Here is a 21,660-nt window from a genome sequence, read left to right as displayed (position 1 = left end):
CTTGGATGGGGCAAGGGCAGTGGAGGGGAGCGGGGGTTGGATTCAGGCTACAACAGACCAAAGCCTGTCCAAGGGTGGATCTGGATTGCCGGCAAGCATCGGGAGTGCCTGTGTTCAGGCCAGTTTGGGAGGCCTTGCTGAATGGCCCTCCATGCTGCGGGGTGGGTGTCGGCAGACGTGAGACGGTGGCAAGGGCACCACAGGCAGGCAGAGGGGGCGGAAAGGTGGGCCGCGGGGGGCCAGGATCCGAGAGCCTGGGCTCCGGGGCCAGCACCGCCTCCTCTGAATCCTTAGGCAAGCCATATTCCACCATAAAGCCCACTTTGCCTCTGTATGTCAAGATGCAATTACAATATGGACTTCATGGGAGAGTGGTGGGAGCAAATGGTAACATGGAAAGATGTTTGACAAACTCCGTCTTCCCTGCGCTGGGGGCAGGTCATTACCCTCATTCTCTCTGTGGAGAGACACTCACTCACTGGAGGGGTTCCTGGCTCGGATCCCCTGAGCCTCCCTGAAATCCTAGAGGCTGGGGAGGTGGCTGGGATCCCAGTGGCTGGTTTGGGTCAGTGGGGTTGGAGTGTGTTGGGGCCGGGTGTTTCCACAGGCAGGTCCGAGACCAGGGCCATCCGGGGGGTGCCTCCCCACCACCCGTGCACCCCTCCTGCTCTCTCTAGACTTGTTTCCTCCGTGACCTCATCCACCAGCATAGTTAGAACTCTTCCACGATGATGCCCAAGCCTAAATTCCAAACCCCAGTAGTATCTGAGCTTCGGTTTCCAGGGCCTCGTAGATGTTTTTATCTGGATGTCCTACTGATTGCTCCCCACGTATCTGATGGGCAACACTGACATCCCTACTCAAAGCATGTCCTCCTCCTACCCCCGTGACTGCTGCTGGCACTGTCCTTCTTGGAAACATCCAAGCTTTGCCAATCTTCGATTCTTTCCTCTCACAAACCCCTCCCCCCAGTGCAATACTTATCCACCTAAGCCGCATGAATTATCCCCCGGATATGTCCCTCATGTGTCTTTCCGCTTTTATTCCCACAATCAGTGCCATCACTCTAGCTCAGAAGCATCTAATTTCCTACCTGGGATGTTTCACTAACTTCTGTACTTATCTTTCCGACTCTCCCCTCCCCACTCTCTGTGTGCAGTGATCCTTAGCTTTCAAGTCACAGATCTGATGATGTTCAGATGTCACGTCTATGTTTCAAGTGGGCGTTTGCGTGTGGAATACATTCCCTATTTTCTTAGCCTGCCCATCAGGGCTCTCTTTTTTTTGCGGTACACGGGCCTCTCCCCGTTGTGGCCTCTCCCGTTGCGCAGCACAGGCTCCGGACACGCAAGCTCAGCGGCCATGGCTCACGGGCCCAGCCGCTCCGCGGCATGTGGGATCCTCCCAGACCGGGGCACGAACCCGCGTCCCCTGCATCGGCAGGCGGACTCTCAACCACTGTGCCACCAGGGAAGCCCCAGGGCTCTCTCTTAATTTCCGTTTTTATCTCCCTGTGCTGTAGGCCCCTTGGCTTGCCTGACGTTTCATGAACGAGGCTACCATTTTCTCTATTTTCGACCTTGGCTCATGACGGTCACTATTGGGATATCCAGCACTTTCCTAGTCCAGGGCCCTATCCTGGGTCCTTTCTCCTACAGCATCACTATCGACCCTTGTAACAAGCCTATGGAAGAGTAAATGCTCCAGCCGTGCAGAAAGGAGGCCGCTGGTGCTCAGAGGGACCCGTAACTGGCCCACGTTCAGAGGCAGGACTGGACCCTGGGCCACCCGTCCCCCAGGTGTGCTCTCCCTCGTCGCTATGATTTTCTGCTCCTCAGTCCTCTCTTGTCCATCTCTATCTGCAAAGTCTTCCTGGCCCAGGGCGGCACTAACTCCCAACACACTTTCCAAGCGTGACATGTCCTCCCTCGCACGGGGAGCCCTCAGGTGCGTTCACCCTCATCATCCTGGACTTTTACTCCAAGAATGGTTTGGTCATCTTTGCTCCGGTGAGACCCACCCAGAGAGGCCAAGTATCTGGAACAAGACACGGAAGAGTATCTTATTGCCTCATTATCCCTAAGAGGGGCTGCACCTGGGCCTGACGTAACGTAGATGCTCCAAAAGTGCCTGTTAGTGTCGTGGGCCTGAGGGCTGCCTCGGAGCCCAGAGAGCAGGGGGGCTTCCGGCCCTGCTCTGCCGCGGCCCTCAAGTAAGCCTCTCACCCCAGCTCTCTGGGGACTGGCTCGGGCCCCCCCGGCCCAGCACCAGAGCCCCATCTGCTGCAGACACCCCTCGGTGCCACATCTGCTGACTCAGCCCCAGAGGAGCGAGCCGGGGGTGGGGTGGGGTGGGGTGGGGAGGCGGCCCTGGGCAGCACAGGCCTGGCGGGCTTACCTGGACCCGTTCATGTGGTCGTACTCCCGCTTGACACTGACCCTCACGGGCTGGTTCATCCACTCCTGCTGCGGGGGGAGGGGGTTGATCTTGTGGGGCTGGCCGTAGTCGGGACTCCCGGAGGCAGTCATGTCGGCCTTGGGGAGATGGGCTGCCGGTCCGTAGGCGGAGTCGAAGAGGGACTGGTCGTCGCTCACCACCGACAGAGCCTCCTGGAGGGCAGAGAGGAGACAGAAGCCGGGCGTCACTCTTCAGCCAGCACCACTCCCCACCTACCCTCCCTGGGAACCGGCGGGCTGGCCCAGGGCTGCCCAGTTGCGCAAGCTTGATGGGTTCTCTGCAGGGTACCCTGGGTGATGAGGCAGTCTGGGGAGTGGAGCGGGGATGCAGACCGCTGGGAGTGTGTCCATCTGTTGGGTCTATAGGCTGGGACTCCCAGAAAGGAGTGTGGGGAGCGGAAGGCCAGGAAGAATGGTCACACAGAGCACATGCGTGGGTTGGGGTGGTGCTTGAACCCTGGGCTCTCTCGGGATAAACAGAAGTGCCCCTTACTAGCTGGGGAAGCAGTCAAGCTATGGGGCATAGGAGTGGGGACATTTCTTTTACAGGTGAGGCCAGTGAGACCCACCCGAAGAGGTTAAGTATGTGGCTCAAGGTCACACCAGGGAAGAAGGGTGAGGCCCAGGGTTGTGGTCCCCTCCAGTTTCATTTTTCTTCTCTGCAAACAGGAATAAGAATAGCTTTTTCAGAGTTGATAGGTGATTGAATGAGAAGACCTAGGTACAGGTGTCTAGCTTGTTTGCTTAGAGGCGCTCTAGGATGTGCTGGGGCATCTTACACATCTGAGATGCAGATGGGAGGCTGCCTGCCTCCCCGGGACACAGTGCTCCTTCATTCTTTCCTGCCTGATTCCTTCAGATGACAGTTTCCAGCCCTAAATGTGAGGATTCAGCCTGCCCAGGAAAGAGGGCGGAATCCCAGCTATGTGGATGGAGGAGTCAGGGCTGATCTTCCCATGCCTACTGTCCTGTCACCTGCCGGGACAGGGGGAGACGGCGGACGAAGAAAGGCGGCAGCATCACACTTTCCGGAGGTCTACCGACCAAAGCAGGGTAATGAGATTCCCTCATCATCCGGCTCATGGCAGATCACAGCGACCCAGGTTGTGGACTGGGGTGTGATCGTCACTAGATCACACAATTCCACCAAATTAAGTTGACCACGTTTCAGAAAAGGTAGTAATTCACCATCTAGAATTAATTATAATCAATATAATCTAAGTATAATTACACAATCTGTAACTGTGGAGAGGTGATGATGTACTATTACAGGAGAAATGTCTAGCACAGTCTCTGGTACAGAGTGACACCCAGTAAAGTTAGCTTTGATGGTTATTAGCTTCAAGTAAAGATTCTCTTAGGCCACCTGCTATGATCTGAGTTGTTCCCTTAAAATTCATATGTTGAAGCCCTAACCCCAGTTCCTCAGAATCTGACTGTATTTCGAGATAAGATTTTTAAAGAGATGCTTAAGTTGAAATGAGGCCTTTTGGGTAGGTCCTAATCCAATATGACTGATGTCCTTATAAGAGGAGGATATTTGGAAACATGGAGAGACACCAGGGGTGGTGGGCACAGAGGGACCACCATGTGGGGAAGCAGCAAGGGGGCAGCTTATCTGCGAGCCAAGAAGAGGCCTCAGGACCCGCCAGCACCCCATTTTGGATTTCCGGCTTTCAGAGCTGTGAGAAAATACATTTCTGTTGCCTGAGCCACACTGTCGGTGGTATTTTGCTATGGCAGCCCTACTGTGGCACCTTTACTTTAGCCCCCGCTCCCATACCTCTAAAATTACAATCTGCTCTACCAGCTAAGTGTCGCCCTTTCTCCCACGGCTGTTCTCAAACCCAGCAGGAGGACAGCCATACTTCAAAGGAAGAGGCTCTTCTGCAGCTGTTTCCGGTTGGGATCAGGAAAGAATAACTGGAGCATAGTCCGGGAAGTCTGCACCTACACCAGAAGGCTTTGCAGAGTATAGACATGGCCGGAGACGGCAGTTTCAAAGCTGAGCTGCCTGCACAGTATGGAAAGGACAGGGCGGGTCCCTTGATTCAGACCTAAAATCTACTGGGCTCCTTCACTTTCCACCTGCTGCCCTGTGTCATACTCAGAGGAAAGTTGTGCTTCTTGGAACCATTTGTCTGTTGGTTATGATATCCATCGTCCATTTCAATTAGGGATCCGCGCTGGCTCCACACCCCAAACCAGGGATCTGAACTGTCCTCCAGGCACACAGTGGTTCCAAGTTGAAAAGTCAACTTGAAAAGTCACTGTCATCTTCCAGAGGCCTGAATCTGAGCCCATGAACTTCCTGGGGTTCTACACTAGGAGCGGAGATGCACTACCAACTAGGACCCATAAATGCCCTTTTGGTGACGGATGAACAGTCACCAGTTCTGCTACAAAAACAGACTACACCTAAGGAATCAGGTATCATCCTCCACCGTGGAGAGCAGCTGACATGCTTGCTTGATCATGCACAAATCTTGGCGTTTCCAATTAAAGTATTTCTTCCATCTCCTTTCCTCTGGGTTGGGGGAGAGGATGATGGAATAACGGAGGCCAGGAGGCCTGGGAGGCAGGACCGGGGATAGTGATACTCGGGCAAAGTTCCCTACCATCATTATCCCCAGAGATGGCAGGTCAGGGAGCAGAGAAGCAGGGTAGTCAAGTCAGAGGGACCAAGCAGATGGCGAAACCAGGGTTCACAGCAAAGAGATTGCAACAGAGGCCAGATAAGACCAAGCTGGGATTTCTGGAGGCTGACCAAGGAGAGACTTCTTAAGTAGATGAGAAAAAATACTTTACAGAACAAAGTGCAGTGTGGTAAATGGTACAAAACCGGTTTGAACTCATTTTGGGAAAAAGTTTCCTTCAGTTCACAATCAAAGGAAACTCCAGTCAAGGGGCCACATCACAGGAGGAGAGGACCCTGGTTTACTCCAGAACACCTCTCCTTCCCCTTTCTGTCCAGTCCTGTCCTCGGCTCCCTCTGCTGTGTTTGTCAGACTCTTCCCTCTGTGAGCGAGCACCCAGTCCCTCACCCAGCCCACCCTGCACGTTCCCCCGCCAGATCCAGCTCCCTTGAAAGCTGTAAATACTGTCATCAGCCACAACCCCGGCTCAGATCCCTCCGAGAGCATCCTCGGTTTCATCCATCGCAAATCTATTCTCATCTGCCTGTTTTCCAAGAACTCAGCTTCGCCCCGGCGGCCCACCATCCACGTTCCCCGTTCACGACGTCCAGGCTGCACCTCCTGCCCCAGGCTCGCTGTTTCCACTGCTCCACTAAACAGGCCTTCAAGTGCCCTCCTGTGTCTTAGACTTTGTAAGCCCATGCGCTGGGAGCATCCTTTCTTTGCCCCTTGCTCCGGACACACATCCAATTCTTCCCATTTTGTAGGTAAATGAAATCTTCCTTCCTCCATGAAACCTTCCCTGATAATAATGCCCTGTGACTCATTTGAGCTTTGAAAGGTCAAGTGAGACTACTGCTTGGGTAAACATACACGTGTACACACACACACACACACACACACACACACACACTTTTCTGTTTGCAGCCATTGATAGGGAAAAGGCTTTCTTAAAAAATTTCATCACGTGGTGGAGAAAAGAATTGGTGGCTGGGAGAAGCTGGGGAGAGAGAAGATGCAAGAGAACGGTTCCTCGTCTGGCCTCCTGGACTGGATCAGAAAACCTAACACGAGCAGGGGAAGGAGATGAGGACCATTAAGTGGGAATCGTAGATTTGGGGAGACCAGGCCCCAAACAAGCTGCTTTGGGATCCTGGTGAAGCGTGAGAGCTGGGGAGAAGATTCACACTGGCTCTGAAAGGAAACAACGGCGTTTTGCCATTCAAGGCTGGAGCTTTGAGGGTGTCCCGAGACCAAGCCCACGGCATGTTCCCAATGGGCAGTGGCGAGCCTTTTCCAAGCTGCTTTTGGGGCAGCGGCGCATTGCAGGAAGACGGGTGTGGGGCAGGAAGAGGCCGACAGGAGCACGGCGTGAGGTGAGTGTGGCCGTCGTACTTGTGTGACAGAATCTTGTCCCCACTGGAGGTCCCAGAAGTCCCTGGGGGTGAGTTGATGGGGGCGTCGGCACCAAGGAGCTGCTTTGCCCAGCTGAGGAGCTGTTGAACTGGCCGTCGGATCAGCAACATGCCTGTAGCTTGTTACACACTTCGCTATGTCTTAGAAGCTGTTTACTTTTACTTAAATTCTTAAAACTTATAAAAGTTTCAACATGAAACTCTTACTTGTACTTAAAACTCTTTATAGGAATGAGTACGCAGTTGAGGCTCAAGACCTTTATACTGAGGGACGGTTGCTGAGTGGTTACCTCCAGGATGATGGGCTGAAGACAGAGAGAACGTCAGCATAAACGTTCACACACTGTTCTCAGGGTGGCTCGGTTCCTTCACTTCTCCTTTTGACTTTGGACCTGACACTGATCCCTTCATTCAGAGGAAGTCCAATGATCCTTTAAAGCCTTGCTGAGTCCGGGTTGCTGCAGAGCACATGGCAGGGAAACTGACTTCGGTAGGAAGGACAGAGGGCGTGGCCCTAATCCCGTGTGGGACTCAGTCTGGGGTCTCTCTCGGCCCTTGTCGCTGTCCCTGGGAAGCCAGCCCTGACTTGCTTAGTAACTGGATTCTGCGAAGCACATCCCTTTGCTCTGCTGAGTGCTGGGAAGGAAAGGCCTGTCACTTAGGACAGGCTCTGGTCCCTCAGCCACTGAGACCTAGACCCAGAGGGAGGCACAGGGCCCCTTGACTCCAAGCAGGGAAGTGGTCCAGCACAACAGTATCCCACTTGACCCGTTTACCAGAGCACTCAGGCAAGGGCAACTACTTGGAATGGCAGCTTGATTTCCGAGCTAAGTGGATAGTCATACTGGCCGTAGAAATGCTGACCAAACTGTGTCAGCTTTCCTTCCCAGGATGCCCTGCTGGCCCAGGGAGCCAGCAGATGGACACGGCCAGAGGGCACTAGTCTTGGTGCTTCTTACCCAATTTGTGTTAAGGTGCCTTTAACACATCACTTACAATACATCCCTGTCATCATTATAGAAAACAGATCAAAGTAGCAGACGATTATCATAGCATTTATTTAGTGCAAATCCAGTTTCCCTGAGCGATCTAATTTAATCCTCCCTGCAATCCTACGAGGGATGCACTGTCATCACCTCTATTTTTCAGATAAGGAAATGGATATTCAGAGAAGTGAACTCAGCTCAGGTGACGTAGTAAGTGAGTGTGACCTGGTATTCAAATTCAGATCTGCTGTCTGGGCACTTAACCATTACCATCCACCTCCCAGTTAGACTATAACTTCTTTGAGGGTAACTCTTTATGTCTGTTGAGATGTACACAGAGCACAATCTTTGGAGTCAGAAAGATTTGAGTTCCAGTCCAAGTTCCATCAGTTAGTCATCAATGCACCACCTAGTGCAATTTATTTATGCTTTACAAACTTCATTTCCTCATCTGTAGAATGGTGATAATAACAGTACCTAATCTGGCAGATTTTGAATAAATATAAAACGAGGTAAGTGAACTCCCTAAATCGAGAGCCTAAAGTCTTAGGACACAGCAAACACTAAAACAAAAAAAAAAACAACAAAAAAAGTTTTTTTTAAAAGAAGCACGATGCTAAGAGATGCCTTGGGACCCTTTGGGTTGGAGATGGGGGCAGGGCGAGGGGAGACAGATAAAGCCTGAGAGATTCCTTCTTCTCAACTGTGTCGGTTACTTAAAAGTAACCAAGGTTGCCCAAGGTTCAAAATGAGCGGGTTTGAAGATAATAGTTGGATTTGAAATGCAGATTCCACGGGGTTCTAGAAAAGAGAACCTACTTCCTAATCTATGTTTCTCCTCCTTGCAAACCATCAGATTGCTCCATTGCAGCTTCAGCCCTCTCTCTCTTTCTAGCTTCTGAATTCAGGCCTCTAGGAGGCACAGATAAGGCACTGAAATAATCCTGCAAATGAGGGGAGGAGGTGGCCAGCACCCACTCATCCTGCTGTTCCTACATCAGGCATGTAGGAAATATCAGAAGAATGCCACGTGCATAACTGTGAATTCACTAATAAATAAACTTCCCTTAGTTTGGAATTTACCATATATACTTTTTTTCCCCTCTCTTTTCCTTTTTTTTTTTTTAAATACCAGCAGATGTGTCTTCCACCATTTGTTTCCCTTAGATTAAGCAAAGGATATTTTCCGTGCTCACATCAGTTGAGTGATGGGGGATGTGGTCAGAGCATGGCCACATGATGGCCGGGCTGACATCAGTGGTGAGCCAATAACTGCATCTCCAAAGACCTTAGCAGAGATGCAGGCAGGGAGGGAAAATGCTGGAGAGGGTGCCGTGAGGATCCCCCCATTCTCTGCAGGAGTGCATGGAAGAAATGTCTGCCGTCGTCCACGTGCAGCAAGGACACACACGGGCCACGGTGATGGGCCAAATGGAGTTAGAGAAGGAAAAGACCCAATTTTCCCCCACCCTTTCCTGATTCTTACAATTAGGCTGAGTATTTATTTCTAGCCCAGGGAATGACCCAAAAGAGGGGCCTGAGAAGAACTGACCCTACGTTGTTTCCTTCCCCTCCTCTCCCCTGTCCTGCCCCGAAACTTGTAAGGACAGCTCTCGGTGGCTCAGGAACTCTGCTGGAGCAAGTGAAAAAGATGTCAAAAGCGACCAGACTGAGTTCCCTGCCTCTGCCCCTGCTCAGTGGGTCCACGACTCCCAGACCAGGCCTCTGGAAAGCTCATCCCTGGGTCACCGCAGGGAGCCCACGAGCTGTGGCTTTGTATTACATTCTTTGCATAATGACGTGAAGTCCCTTCTCCTGGCAGCCAGAGAGCATACAAAATGCAGACAGGATTCTAGGGAGCAAAGTCCTCTGTCTTCTCTGTTTGGGGAAACCAGCAGGCTCTGCAGCAGTGTGTGTGTGTGTGTGTGTGTGTGTGTGTGTGTGTGTGTGTGTGTGTGTGCTGGGGGGTTGGTCAGCACATTCTCATCTGAAGTGTCAGGAGAGGTGGCTCCTGTGAGTTTGCTCAAACCTTTGGCCTCTCCCTCCCTTCTAATTGCCAGCCCTGTGCCCAAATATTGCCCGTTATTTCCATCCCACAGAGGGCAGGTGTCAAAGGGAAGAGGAGGTAAATGTTCTGCAAAGTTGGATAAGGAAGAAGGTGGAATCATTGATCAGTCACCCAACTTTAACTGAAAGCTCTTCTGCGCAGAGCAGCGCAGGTACCCTGCTCAGGTCGGGAAGGGTGCCTTTGACCCAAAACAGCCACATCAGTATTTCCAATCTTTGCCACTCCCCACCGAGAGGCTGCGTCTATTACCCTCCCCTTGAACCCAGAGGAGACTTTAGGACGCCTCAGCAAGTGGAAGGTGGCAGAAGTGGCCTTGCAGGACTTCCAAGGGCAGGTGATAGACGCATTACGACTTCCACCTGCTTCTCGTTCTCTCTTGGGCCTCTAGCCCTTGGAAACCAGCCACCATCCTGTGAGGAAGCCCACACCAGCCCGAACAGAGAAACTACATGGAGAGGTCCACACACAGAGCAACTGAGGCCACCAGCCACCAGCCAGCATCAGCCTCCAGGCCTGGGAGTGAGGAACCTTCGACGAAGGTTGACAGAACTCATAAGCATAATAATTGTTTTGTGCCACTAGATTTGGGGGTGATTTCTCATGTAGCGACTGGAGCATCTCCTATCACTTTGATCAGCAACAAGAGATCCATATTCAAAGGAGGTAGAGGAGGATTGTATGAGTAACCTTCTCACTATGGTAACTGGCAGGGGCTGACAGCAGTCAGCACCAGGACAGACCCCGTGGGGAAGCGGAGGCCCAAAGCCTAACCTCTCCAGGTTCGTACAGTGAGGGAGGGTCAGGCTCAGCCATAAGGCCTGACTCCTCTGATAACCATGTAGGGGAATTACCCCAGACAAACAACAACAGTGAGAAAACAAACAAGCAGGGACCACTTTTTAAGTTAGAAGGAACAAACAGAGCAAGTATAGTGTGATAACATGAAGCTTTCAGGGAACTTTCACAACCATCACCTCATTTAGCCTTTTACGATGTGAGCTAAGAGTCTCATATTACTGTAAAGAAACCTGAACTAGTGACTCTCCAACCCGTAGCCTGACTGCAAAGCTTATACTCTTCCCCCCAAACTGTTCCCCGTTTGCTAACTCTGTCTAATCCTATCCTGGGCTCTGCTGCACAGCCAAACTGGCCCTGGAAACTCAGAGTGTTTGGCTGATTTCTAAAGTAGCTTATTGAAATTTCTAACCTCATCCCTGCCCCGCCCCCAGGCCTCCATGCCCACTCCTGGTCACTTAGATCTTCACTAACTGGGGGGGGGGGGCGGGGGGGGACGGGGGGGGGGGCTTCTGCTGGGGCCCGCCCAGAGAAAGGCAGCCAGCCAAGTCCCTAGAAGATGGAATTGGAATCCTTTGCAGATGAAAGTATTTTATTTAATGGAGTTTAATAAATTAAGGGAATGAGCCTAAATGAGTTCAGAGGAGAGGGCCTTGGCGTTCCATAAAGATGGCCATGTAACAGAATCCAGAGCTGGAGGCCCCTGTTAATCACCGTCTCCCATTAGATGCTTCTCCACGTCTCCCATGGGTATTTACCTTTGCCTGTTGACATTGAGTTTTCACAGTCACTTTTTTGACCCTAACCACATTTAAAGGGATCTCTAAAGATCAAAGTTACATTCTCCTCCCACAGAGAATGACTTTAATGCTGAAAAGAAGAAAAGTGCTGAATGTGGATACTAACAGGAAGGCAGATAGAAGGTTAGTCTGAGCTCCAAGAAGGGAACATTTTACAGTGTGTTGCCCTTTCTGTTTCTTTACAATGGGGCTGACCACTCTTCAAGCTGCTTTCTCTCAATGACGATGGGGAGTGTGAAAAGGCCAGCCATGATCTGCTGTGTATAACTTGCTACATTTGACACTCCGGGGACCAAGCCCCTCTCTAATAATAAGGAGTGACCTGACCACAGAGGTGGACCCCGAGGTTCCCAAGGGACAGGGTGGCAAGAGGGTGGGATGTGAGGCCTCGCTGTGGTTGGCAAGCTTAGACGTTCTCTTCTGTGAAATCAAGTCCGTATTCTCCTGCCAGTTCTGATTGGCTGGAAGGGTTAAATAAAGCCCTGCCAGGTGCAAAGGGGTGATGATGAAGAGAGAACTGTCAACCATCAAAACACACTCCCAGATGCCATGGGGAGAAGCAGGTGGGCAAGGCGGCCGTCCTGGACACCAGACCAGCCGTAGCTCCCAATGGATTTCACTGCTCGTCCCTTGCACTGGGACTGTCTTCTGCCCGGTTGCACAGCAGTGGCTGTACCAGTCATTAAAAATACAGGATGCTTCCACGGTGGTGGCTCAGTGCTGTTGCTCTGAGTCCCCTCCTGCCCTTCTCTGCCCCGGGATGATGAGGACTAAAGGGTCGAAGATTGGCACCGCGGGTCCTCTGGGACTCTGCTCCAAGACCAGGAGTTGGTGCCCTGGTGCCCCCGTGGCACCACATGAGCGGTTATACATCAGAATGTTTTCCTTGCCCTGCTTTTCCGATTGCGGAAGTGGTGGCATGAGATGGGCTGGGAGCCGCCTTGTCCCCCAGAGGGTCCCCGAGCACATCTGCTGCAGGAGGGGTCAAAGACAAAGGGTACAAAGGAAGCAAACCACTTCTCCGCTCTCTTCACTCCATAGGGTGCCGTTGTAAAATCCGTTCCAATAAAAGGCACAGGCTGCTAGCTGGGTCAATGGAGGGCTTTACTGGCTGTGCAACTTTGGGCAAATTACCTAACCTCTTGGTTCCTGGCAAATTCTAACCGTCTTCTACTGAACGTTTAATGCTCTTTGACGATGATGAATGGCCGCACTGCCCTGATCACAGAGAGCTGAAAGCTTGGAGGAAGCATCCTGGTGGGGAGTGGCTGCAGTGCGTCCTCACAGAGTCTGAATTTCCCCCATCGTGGGCTGATGGGACCGGCCGGGGGATGGGATGCAGTTCCTGATACTGGGGAGTGGGGGGCTCTAAGAGTTTCCCTTGGGCCTTGGTCTTTATGGCTCTGGCCTGCTAGCTGGACCAAGACGAGCTCAGTCTGGTCTGTTGTGACAAGAGAGTGACGAAGGGAGGAAGGGGGTGGAGGCAGTTCAGGTCTGAAACGATGGGCTCCCCCAGGGGAAGCAGACATTGGTCTACCAGTCTTGATGACGGCTTCTGACATCTTTTGCAAGCGTCTGGGAAGGGAGGAAATGTAGATGGCATGTATCCTTGGGTGCTTCTCCAAGGCCACGGGTCCTGGGAACTTTCCCATCCTTTGTCTCAAAGACCAGTTTTGCTGCTAGAAGCAGCCCAAAGAGAGGGACCACGTCAATCTTAGTCACTGTCTGCATCCAGCAGCTTGCACATTTCCTGGCACCTAGCAGGTGTGCAACAAATTTTTTTGACGGATAAGAACCCCAGAGCATGATGGGAAACACCGAGAGCGTCCCTCTCCCGCCAGCACCTCTGCTGCCAGCCAGACCTCCGGCTCACTCTCGGCCACGAGACATTAAGCCTTGCACCCAGGCTTGTCCATTTTTTTAACCCGCCGCACCCAGTGACCGTTTCTCGTTCAAATTTAAACACGAAGCCACTGACTACTCCGCACCCCCCCACCAAAAAAGCACTCGAGGTCCTTTTCCTAGAAGCTGTGATCTTATCTGCTGATTTCCTCATGTGATGGTTTCCGTGGCAACGGGTGCCCTCATAATCACAGGAAGCCCGGCAGGAAACAAGCACGTAGGGGCCCTTCGATCTATTCTTCCAGCTACACCCAGGGAGCATCCTGGCAGGGGGGCAAAAGCAAAACCAGCCTCAAGAAGCAGGGTGTCCATATCTGTGAGCCCTGCTGGCCCTGGCCAGGGAGAGGGGAGAGTCCACTTCACCTTGATGGACACCCGGGGCCCAGCACGAGTGACTCCGTTTGACTTCACTTTCTCCAGGGCGTTGGGCAAAGAGGATCCCGAATCCATTTCCCAGTGCTTAATAGCTGTTTCCTTTCCGTGATTCACGCCCAAGGAGCCACGCTGGGTGACCTCAGGCCCAGCTAGTCGACTCTGAGTGTGCAGGATTTCCAACTTTCACATCTGGATGAGCTATTCTAGCCAAGGTGTTTAGTTCTTCTGTGGCCCCAGGGCATATGGCTACCAGATTGCTGCAGCAACACAAGGACGGGAGTGACCAGGGGAGGTGCCCACAGAGGTCCGTCTTCTGGGCTGGCTCGGCCACCCTGGCCCCGTCTCTGCCCACCTCCTGGGTTTACTGTACTCTGTTCCTCTAATCCATCTGTACCTTCTGTTCGTGTCCCCCTTTCTTGTTCCTTCTCTTGCATTTTAACGTCCTATTTTTTTAAATTAATTTTTATTGGAGTATAGTTGCTTTACAATGCTGTGCTAGTTTCTCCTGTACAGCAAAGTGAGTCAGCTATACAGATACATATACCCCCTCTTTTTTGGGTTTCCTTCCCATTTAGATCACCACAGAGCACTGAGTGGAGTTCCCCGTGCTGTACAGCAGGTTCTCATTAGTCATCTATTTTATATAATACATAGTAGTGTATATATGTCAATCCCAATCTCCCAATTCATCCCACGGCCCCCTTCCCCCCTTGATATCCATATATTTGTTCTCTACATCTGTGTCTCTACTTCTGCTTAATAAGTTCACCTATACCATTTTTCTAGATTCCACATATAAGTGTTACTATACAATACTTGTTTTTCTCTTTCAGAGTTACTTCACTCTGTATGACAGTCTCTAGGTCCATCCACGTCTCTGCAAACGGCACAATTTCGTTCCTTTTTATGGCCGAGCAATATTCCATTGTGTATATGTACCACATCTTCTTTATCCGTTCCTCTGTTGATGGACTTAATGTCCTATTTTAAATAGTTTCTCCCCTTGTTATATAAGACCTGCCACCCCTTTCTCCCCAGCACGCTTGGCCTATAGACATCTCTATAATACAGATTTCTGATTGCTCTTTGCGTGTCTGCAAACACCTATGTGGACACCAGCTTTCTTCTCCCTTTGCTCTATCCAGACGTCCCTGCATAGACCCTGCCTCATTAAATCTCAGCTTTTCACCAAACCTTTATGGAGGACCTTCTACATGTCAGGCATTCAGTACAGGGGATGCAAAGATAAATGCGCCCCAAGGTGCTCAATCTGGGGAGAAGGTTGACTTATGTAGGGGACTTATGTGGGGGGGATGGGAGGGCTGTGAGTGAGGGCCTTGGGGGTTGGCCTCCTGGAGGAAGTAGAGCCTGAGGTGGGTGGAAGGGACCTTCTAGAACACCTGGAGTTCCACCACGTCTTCCAGGAAGCTTTGCCACCCTGCAGCTCACCGCAGTAACCTCTCACTCTGCTGAAGTCTGTAGTACTTTCCATCTCATCGCTGATTCAGCACTTTATTCTAGACTGCCCTGTCACGTTGCTTTTATTTGTCTTTAACTCCTTCTGGATACTGTAGTTTTTCACAGGTTGATGCTCTGTCTCTCCAGAAAGTAAATCCCGCACGGATGGATTTTCTTTGTGGTTTTCCACAGACGTTATTAACACTTACGAATACCTTGGTTTCCTCATCCCTAAAATGGGCACAACGACGGAACCCACTGCAAAGGGTTAATGTGAGGATGGGGTGAGGCGAAGGGCTCCCCACTGTGTCCTTGCTCTGCACGGCACAGTGCTGGCCCCTTAGAGATGTTGCTTCTGGTACCTCTTGTTAGTTCCGTGACTTTAGGCAAATTCTTTCATCTCTCTGTGCCACAGTTTCCTTTTTGGTAAAATAGTGATGATGATATTAGCATGCTAACTCATGCCTGTCACACAGTAAAGCACTCCTTAAGCTTAACCTTCTTATTCTAATCCACGGGTTTTAAGATAGGAAAAGCACTTCATTTCTCCGGGCCTATTTCTTTACCAAAACACAAAAGACTGAACTAGGTGAGAGCCAGTTCTGAGCCAGTGCTTCAGTCCTATCATCGATTAGCAGATCGATCCTATAGCCTCATTTGCCTGCGACGGTCCCAACTGATGCCTTTTGTGCCAGAAAATGCTTAATAATGCCTCCTTTCACTCTCAAAGTTATCCTGGTTTGTCTGACGCGCTATGGGGCTGCCCCATCTATGGTAACTCAGAGATCGCAGTGTGCCTCAGCTCCTTGCCCTCCCCCTTCCAGGGAAGAGGTAAGGGGAACCGAGGACAGCCTGGTCTCCACACAAGAAGCCAGGCATCGCTCCTCTTGGAGCTCAGACTCTGCCTCTGGTACACAGCTGGTCTCTCGGTTGGCAGCCACCCTCAAAGCAGTCACCCACTGGGTTGGCCTTCATACTCGTTTGACTTGAGTGCCAAGCCTAGGCATTCTGGCATTGGGCCTCCTGTCTCTCGGCATCCATCTATAAGGAAAAGTAGATATTTTGTGAACAAGTCCTGCCAAGGGCTTCCAATGAAAACATCTCAGTGGGATTACATGGAGGTATTTTCTTTGTCACTCTCAGTAAAGCTGGTTGAGCAGAAAACCCAGCTGAAGCCCCCTGACAGTTCCTAGGGACTTGGGACTGATTTAGTTACTTTCTCTATAAAGGGTACTTAGTGTTCGACTCTTGGAAGCTTCTGGAGGGACCGGCCTTGCCGCGTAGAAGCCACACCTGTCTGTCTGTCCCAAGGACAGGAGTCATGATGGCAGTAAGGCTTAATCCTTGACGTTCCAAAAACTTATGGGAAATGGGAAACCGCTCTCCTAGGTGGGGAAGCCATGAGGAGGTGTCCAAAACCTCATCAAAAAGCCTCTCAGCTCCTTTCCCTGCTTGGTTCCCTTTACTTCAGGATCCACTGTTGATGACTGTCAATTCTCATGCTGCTACTTCTGCTTGGGTTTCTTCACGGTTGGGATCTCCCACGTTCTGTTGGCCTTGGTGATTTTCACGAGAAGGCCAAAGCCAACAATGTCAACCTTCCCAACCCCGCGCTTCTTGGAACCCGTCGTCACCTTGCTCTCTCTAATCCCAAACCAAGAAAGGTTTCAGGTCTCCCAGCCTGAACGACTTGAAAAAGTGTTAGAGATTGTGGAAAGGAGGAACGAGGGTTTGTATACTCTTCAACCTCAGTCTTGTGATAAACTCGGAATTAAGACACAAAAACTGTTTACATAAACCTATGATCCTTTTACATAGAAAGAAACGGAACTCTTGAATTTGGTCCTTCGGACCAGCGCTGTCCAGTAGAACTTTCTTCGATAGGAAACGTTCTCCAGTCTGCACCATGCAACGCAGAAGGCACTAGTCCTGGTGGCTACAAGCATTTGAAATGTGGCCCGTGTGACTGAGGAGCTGAATTTTTAACTTTTAGTTAATATAAATTGAAAGAGCCACATGTGCTAGGGATTGCCACGTTAACTAGCATGGGCTCTAGACACTCGTGCTTGGTGGCCGGTCTACGTACTACTCAAAATGTGTGACGGTCACTTTGGATATTTCTTGAACACGTCCTGTCTCATTATGGGATCGTGAAACATATTTGTCACAAAAAGCATTCCTTCTCTGAGGCATTCATTCATATTGGTTGGACATGTGCCTTGCTCCAGGCACTGTGATAAAAAGTCAAGAATGTGTCTGTGGAAAATGACATCAGAGAGTTTTAATAGCATTTGTTGATTGCAATGGAATTAGGAGATTTGTAGAAACTTTCCCTCCTGCTGATCTGGCTGTGTCTGCGTAGTGAAGTAAACGCCTGCAAGTGATTTTGTGAATAGAGGGTCCCCTGAGAAGTGAGCAGCCTCTCCAAGTCTGCTGTGCAATCACCACTGTGCCCAGGGCGGGGGGAGGTGATGCTGGGAGAGGGAGATGGGGGAAGATCCTGAATTAAATACGGTAGGAATTACGGTATGTTGTGAGGACCAAATTAAAGAAGAGCGAGGTCAGCAAAAGAACTCTGGAAAGCGTAAGGCGCTGCCTTTTAATGCTACCGTGAGCTCATGCAACAATCCGGGCCGATGGCTTTCCCAGATACCCTGGTGTAGCATCTCCGAAAGCGATAAAGCAGCTGAGCAGTGCCTCCCGAGAAAGAGGCAGGGCGTGAAGTAGACAGAAGACAACTGCCAAGGCAGGGGGATTTCAGAGGAGGGGAGAGCAGTGAACTGAGCAGGAATGAGGGGAGGGGAGGGTGTTAACACTCTATTGCCTGTCAACAAATGTACGGCAGGGACTTTCCTGGTCACAAATATTCAGCTGGGACCTCACGGAAACATTGCATCCCGTATCTAAAGAGCACAGAGCAGGGAGAAGGGGGCCTAGACACAGCGCCCCGACCTCTGGGGGCTTCTTCCTAAGGAATTTGGAAGGACACCATCTCCCTTTAGAAAAAGGTTGTGGCTCTCACGGCAGGGCCTTCAAACAACACCCGGATGTTGAGCGATCTGGAGGCACGGTGGGAGGACCCCACAGTAAGATTCCCTGCATCCTGGCAGGCTGCTCAGCCCCAGAGCCCAAGTCCCAGTGCATGGCGACGGTGCTTTAAACCAGAGCTTCAACCTGTGCACTCTTGGCCCCGCGACACATCACGGGTGCTTCCGGAATGCTTAGCCCTTAGGAGACTGGCGACTCTGATGGGCGCAGCCCAGGGCTCTGGGTGCCAGCTCTGCCTGGGAACCCTTCTTCCCACAACATCAACATTTCTATGCAAACAGGATCTTTGCCGCTGCACCTTCTCTCCCCTCCTTTCCGGCCACCCTGTCCCCATCTTTCCCAGGCCCAACATCAACTAAGAAACCAAACCACACTCTACCCCAACTCACCTCTAAGAGGTGACCCTACCATTAGGATGCCTCAGATCACCTAAGCCTCTGAAGGGAGGCCCCTACGGCATGGATCCACTCCAGGTCCCACCTGTCAACATTTGATGGTCTGAGCTCATTGAGAAAGAGTTAATCTAAAATATTCACTCTTATATTCCAAAGAGACTGCTACAGTTTTAGAGGGGTTTCCCCTTCCCTCCCAGCAGATAAATCCTCTTAATTGTTTTTAATAGAGGCACATTTAAAAAAAAAATGCATCCTCTAAGCACACAGAAAACTAACTGGGATGATTAGGGGAAGAGGAGGGGGTAAAAGCATGGTGGGCCCATGGTCAGGCCGGCTGACAGGAAATCAGGTTGACCACATTCATGGGGTCTTGGTCTTTGACAGCCCAACAGCGTTCAAGGATTTCTCTGGCTTAATGTCAGGACCCCCAATGGGCCAGTCCTTCTATAAAAACCAAATGTAAGCACCAAAAGGAAAAGATAGGAAAGATGTTGTCTTTAGATACCGTTATTTGTTGTGATCGCAGATTTACTCTTTCAGACCCCGTGTGGGTCCCTCAAGAGCTTTCCGAGCACACCTTTCCGATAGAGACCATCTGATCACCACCCTCCCTGTACACGTGTGTACACATATCCCGAGTAGTTATTTCAATATACAGCTGCCCTTCCCACTTTGGGTCAGAGGGTTTCTTGGGAGATTACTCTCTGCACTCATGGAGCACAGCCATACATAGAAGTTGATGGCCAGGAGGCCTCTGTTTCCCTCTAACACCAGAGCACGTGAATCAAGACCCATGTGTCCCGCACACGTGGGGACACGAGGCGTAGCCAGAGGGTCTGGCCAGACCTGATGCAGCTCAGACGTGGCCCTTTGCTCTTGCGGCAGGAGGAAAATCCTGTCAAAACGGCTTAAAGATCTTCTAATATTTCCATGCAATTAAGGCCACATCTGTCTCCCAGGCCCCCGCACTTCTTTGCTAGTTCACAGACATGAACCAAACAGTCTGTCTTGTCGATCTGGAAGGTAACAAAGAGCTCCATTCATAACTGTAGGCACTTTCACCATTTTTTTTTTCAAAGTAAAATAGAGTTTTCACTTTGAGAATAACCTGTGTGGCAAGCGAGCGAAGGATTTTTTCCCCCCTAATAAATCAAATTCAACAGCCTAATAAAACGCTGGCTCCCCCCTCTCCCCCCACCCCGTTCCCTCCCTCCCTCCCTCCCAGGGTCCCACTGGGCTGACAACTGCTCTGCATTGAGAGCAGTGGGTGCCCTCAAGGAGGTGTGGGAAGGTGAGCTGGAAGCAAATGAAGGGAGTTCAAACACCTTTGGAAGATGCGATGGGTTGTTTGGCAGATTAAGGACTGGGTGGGCGGGTGGGGTGGAGGGAAGGTGGGGGAGCTAGTCTGCTTTCCCCTCCCCAGCTTCACCTACTTTTTCAGCCTTTCAGAGCTTGTTTCAAAATATTCCTTTTCTTCCACAGCTCCCTCTACCCCAGTACCCATCCCTGAACATTGGGTAAACCTTCTGCTTCCTTCTTTTGCACGAGGAGGAACAAAAGCGCCATGTTCCGAAAGATGGAGCAAGGGCTCTGGGACCACACCTGCAGCCGAAGCCCTGCAGGAGCTTGCCCCTCCTCAGAACAAGGCTGAGAGATCTCCCCTGTCTTTGAAGCCTCCAGAGAGTGAGTTTGCAGGAGATAAGTGCTGATAAACATCGGGTTGGGTGCTTATCCGCAGAGAGCACAATCTTTTGAGGTTCTCTCTGCACTCACAGGCCGTAGAGACTCTAATCAGAAAACAGAAGGGAAAATGCAAAACCAAGCAGTATTTGCTGCTGCTTTTTCTTCTTCTTTTTTGTTTTGTTTTGTTTGGTTTCAGTCTACACACTGGAAAGCCCAACACGGATGCTGTAACACAGGGGACTCCAGAGCAGAAATGCAGCCCTCGGTCTTTGTTTGTTCAACGTTTTTGTTCTGACATCAATGGAAGAAATATTCAGTCCTGTACATAAGAGGATGAGTCAAACGTTGATAACAATGATTATCTATCTCCAACATTTTCTTTTCCCAAGTGCTTTTACAGGCGTTGTGTTATCTGGCCCTCATGACAACCCTCTAAGGAGGACAGATGGTTTACAAGGGAAGAAAGTGAGCCTGGGCTTGGTTGTATGATTTATCCAATGCCACACAGCACGAAGTGGGGTGGCAGAAGGAAAGCCCAGATTTTTCTGGCTATAAAGCTGGGTTCTGTTCATTCTATCCCATGCAGTGGCTCAGTAGCTAGAAGATACTCAGAAATCAGAATGGCCTTGAGCCTGGGCATGGCATCTGGAATGGTCTGGAAAGCTTGGGTGGTGGTGGATGAACCAGGGTGGAGGGGAGCTCTGAGCTTTGCAGCACTTGAGTAATGCGAAAAGGGCAGAGCCTTGGCTGTCCTAGATTTCAGTGTATTGGTGATGCCTGATGTGGGGTCCTAAGCAAAGGTTGCTTCTCTGATTTTCCACTTCTCCTTCGTAAAATGAAAGAGTGGGACAAGATGGTGCCTAATGCAGAAGGGTGAGGGAGAGTGAGGATAGCACGGAGAGCGTTTTCTCCCCCACGAGCACATTCTCTTAAAAATTATGCAACCACAAAGGCAATACTAGGGTAAAATGTTGACAAGACTTGCCAAGACTAAGACGGAAAGCTCAGTGGTAGAACCTGGCTATCCCTCCCAGCTCCCAAGTTCTAGGGTGATGATGTAGAAGTCTTTAGCTCAAGGAACCACAGATGGCTATTTATATCCATAAAGATAACGAGTTATTTCCACACAAACTTTAATTAAGCAATTCTGCACCTGACTGCCAAGCCTCAGTATTATACGTACAATTGACCAACAGCAGTTGGATAGAAAGTAAACTCCACAAAAACCTCACAAGTCACATTACAGCAAGAGTAACTGGAACTCAGCCAAAAAGAAAGTTTCCTAAGGGAAAAAGTGATATACCGTTTGGACAATGTGTCTTAGGCCCCTCAATAAACCCTCCATGGCCACTTCTAGGATGGGAAGTGAGACTGGGGTGTGGTCTCACCCCAGACTCAGGGGGCTCTACCTTTAGTTGATTTTTTTTTTTAACAGGAATGTATTCGTATTATTTATTTAATTAAAAATCAAATTGAAAAGAAGGGTAGAAAAAGGAACATCTTGTTCATGGCTGGATTCATGGTTTGGAGAGTAGGTGGAGGGGGTGGGGCTGGATGAGATCCCCACTTAGGACTGGGTCAAGATTGCTGACCCTGGAGAGAAGCCCGGTGTTGCAGAGGGGCCAGTGTGCAGGTACGGTGGA

General features: G+C 50.6%; 1 protein-coding gene across 2 annotated transcripts in view; it reads right to left on the bottom strand.

Annotated features, from left to right (window-relative positions):
- FLI1 (Fli-1 proto-oncogene, ETS transcription factor) overlaps window positions 1-21,660 on the bottom strand; it is a 112,894-nt gene that overhangs the window by 48,458 nt on the left and 42,776 nt on the right. For both annotated transcript variants that reach the window (XM_089915805.1, XM_022556229.3), the window contains exon 2: window positions 2,398-2,609. In XM_089915805.1, coding sequence (XP_089771931.1) covers window positions 2,398-2,609 — 212 coding nt within the window. The remainder of the gene's footprint in view (window positions 1-2,397; window positions 2,610-21,660) is intronic.

This window comes from Delphinapterus leucas, chromosome 7 (assembly GCF_059928025.1).
Source record: "Delphinapterus leucas isolate spDelLeu-1000000601 "Yukka" chromosome 7, BTC_Dleu_Yukka2, whole genome shotgun sequence".
NCBI lineage: Eukaryota > Metazoa > Chordata > Mammalia > Artiodactyla > Monodontidae > Delphinapterus > Delphinapterus leucas.
The sequence above is the reverse complement of the archived record's forward strand: the minus strand, read 5'-3'. Positions and strand labels throughout refer to the sequence as shown.